Source organism: Echinococcus granulosus (assembly GCF_000524195.1).
Source record: "Echinococcus granulosus chromosome Unknown EG_S00123, whole genome shotgun sequence".
Lineage (NCBI taxonomy): Eukaryota > Metazoa > Platyhelminthes > Cestoda > Cyclophyllidea > Taeniidae > Echinococcus > Echinococcus granulosus.
Genome location: NW_020170503.1, coordinates 646 through 1723, shown reverse-complemented (window position 1 = coordinate 1723; position 1078 = coordinate 646). Strand labels below are relative to the sequence as shown.

At 39.6% G+C, this 1078-nt stretch overlaps 1 protein-coding gene across 1 annotated transcript; it reads right to left on the bottom strand. All coding sequences in view use genetic code 11, as the record gives it.

The window, feature by feature from the left end:
* Positions 1-355: 355 nt before the first annotated feature.
* EGR_08891 (hypothetical protein) lies at positions 356-552 on the bottom strand (the record flags this gene model as incomplete). The annotated part of the gene is made up of 2 exons (XM_024498140.1): positions 356-490; positions 532-552. The coding sequence occupies 2 exons, from the start codon at positions 550-552 to the stop codon at positions 356-358; spliced, it is 156 nt and encodes a 51-aa protein (XP_024347425.1).
* Between the last annotated feature and the right edge of the window lie 526 nt (positions 553-1078).

The following is a 1078-nucleotide window of genomic DNA, read 5'->3' as shown; positions in this document are numbered from 1 at the left end:
CCAGGCATAAATTGATCCAATCTGAATTAGCTCAACTGCAGGCGACCAGGAAACATCACAATGATCTACCGATTAGCAATCTACAGCTTTGAAATAAAAAGAGCTCTAAACACATGTTCGTCAGTGCATATTTTCTATGCTGCCTACGCCTTCATTTAACGTGTAAATGAAAAGCTCACCATTTTACACTTTACTTATAAAGAACTTACTTCTTTTTATAGCTTTTGGGGCCTTAAATTATTTAGGCTAGTTTACGAGTAGCTGATATTTATACTGCCCAGAGATTCAGACAGGGAGGGTAAGTACATTTGAAGAACCAGAATATCAGCTAATCATTGCTATGGCATAAGCTCACTCATTGTGACGGATTTACTAGCATGCAAAATGGTTGCTGATTCACAATCTTTCTCACCAAAATATAAGAGGAAATCACACTATTTTTTGCATTGTCAACTTCCTTCGAAAGGCGTTCATCGCCGGTATCACTGATCTGTAATTCAGTCGATGGGAAACGGTTCTATTTTAGCAAACCAGCAGTGTCTTGTCCACCATACCATATCACAGTCACATTCAAAGCATCTCCCACCTTAAAATTGCTTTGAGTAGTCCATAAGGAGTTTGTCTCATTTACCCATTCAAAAAGGTACAAGTTTTGATCAAAATCACCATGTCGAAATCCGCGAATTTGAAAAGCTGCACGTCTTCTGATTTATGATTCACGATTTCTGTCAAACACAAGGTGAAAATCTCTGCAGCATACAACATGGAAATCAGGTTTGTGTTTTATAATTGCAACAGTTTGACCAGTTCGAAGATAAGGGTCTGGAGGTAGGCGGTAATTTATGTGCCCGGCAAAGTTAATACTTTGTTAGAAGGAAAACAATATGAAGAAAATGGAATGAGTGAAGGGCCATGAAACAAGGTAGGGCGACCTGCCACTTATGAAAAAGGGCAAAAGAAGCGTAACTATAATGCTTAAAGTGAAGAGTAATATTGAGACTGGAAGGCGCGTCCCCAAAGAGGCCAAGGCATGATACCGCAAGCAATAACGCAGACAGTGGATGATGTGACTCAGCCT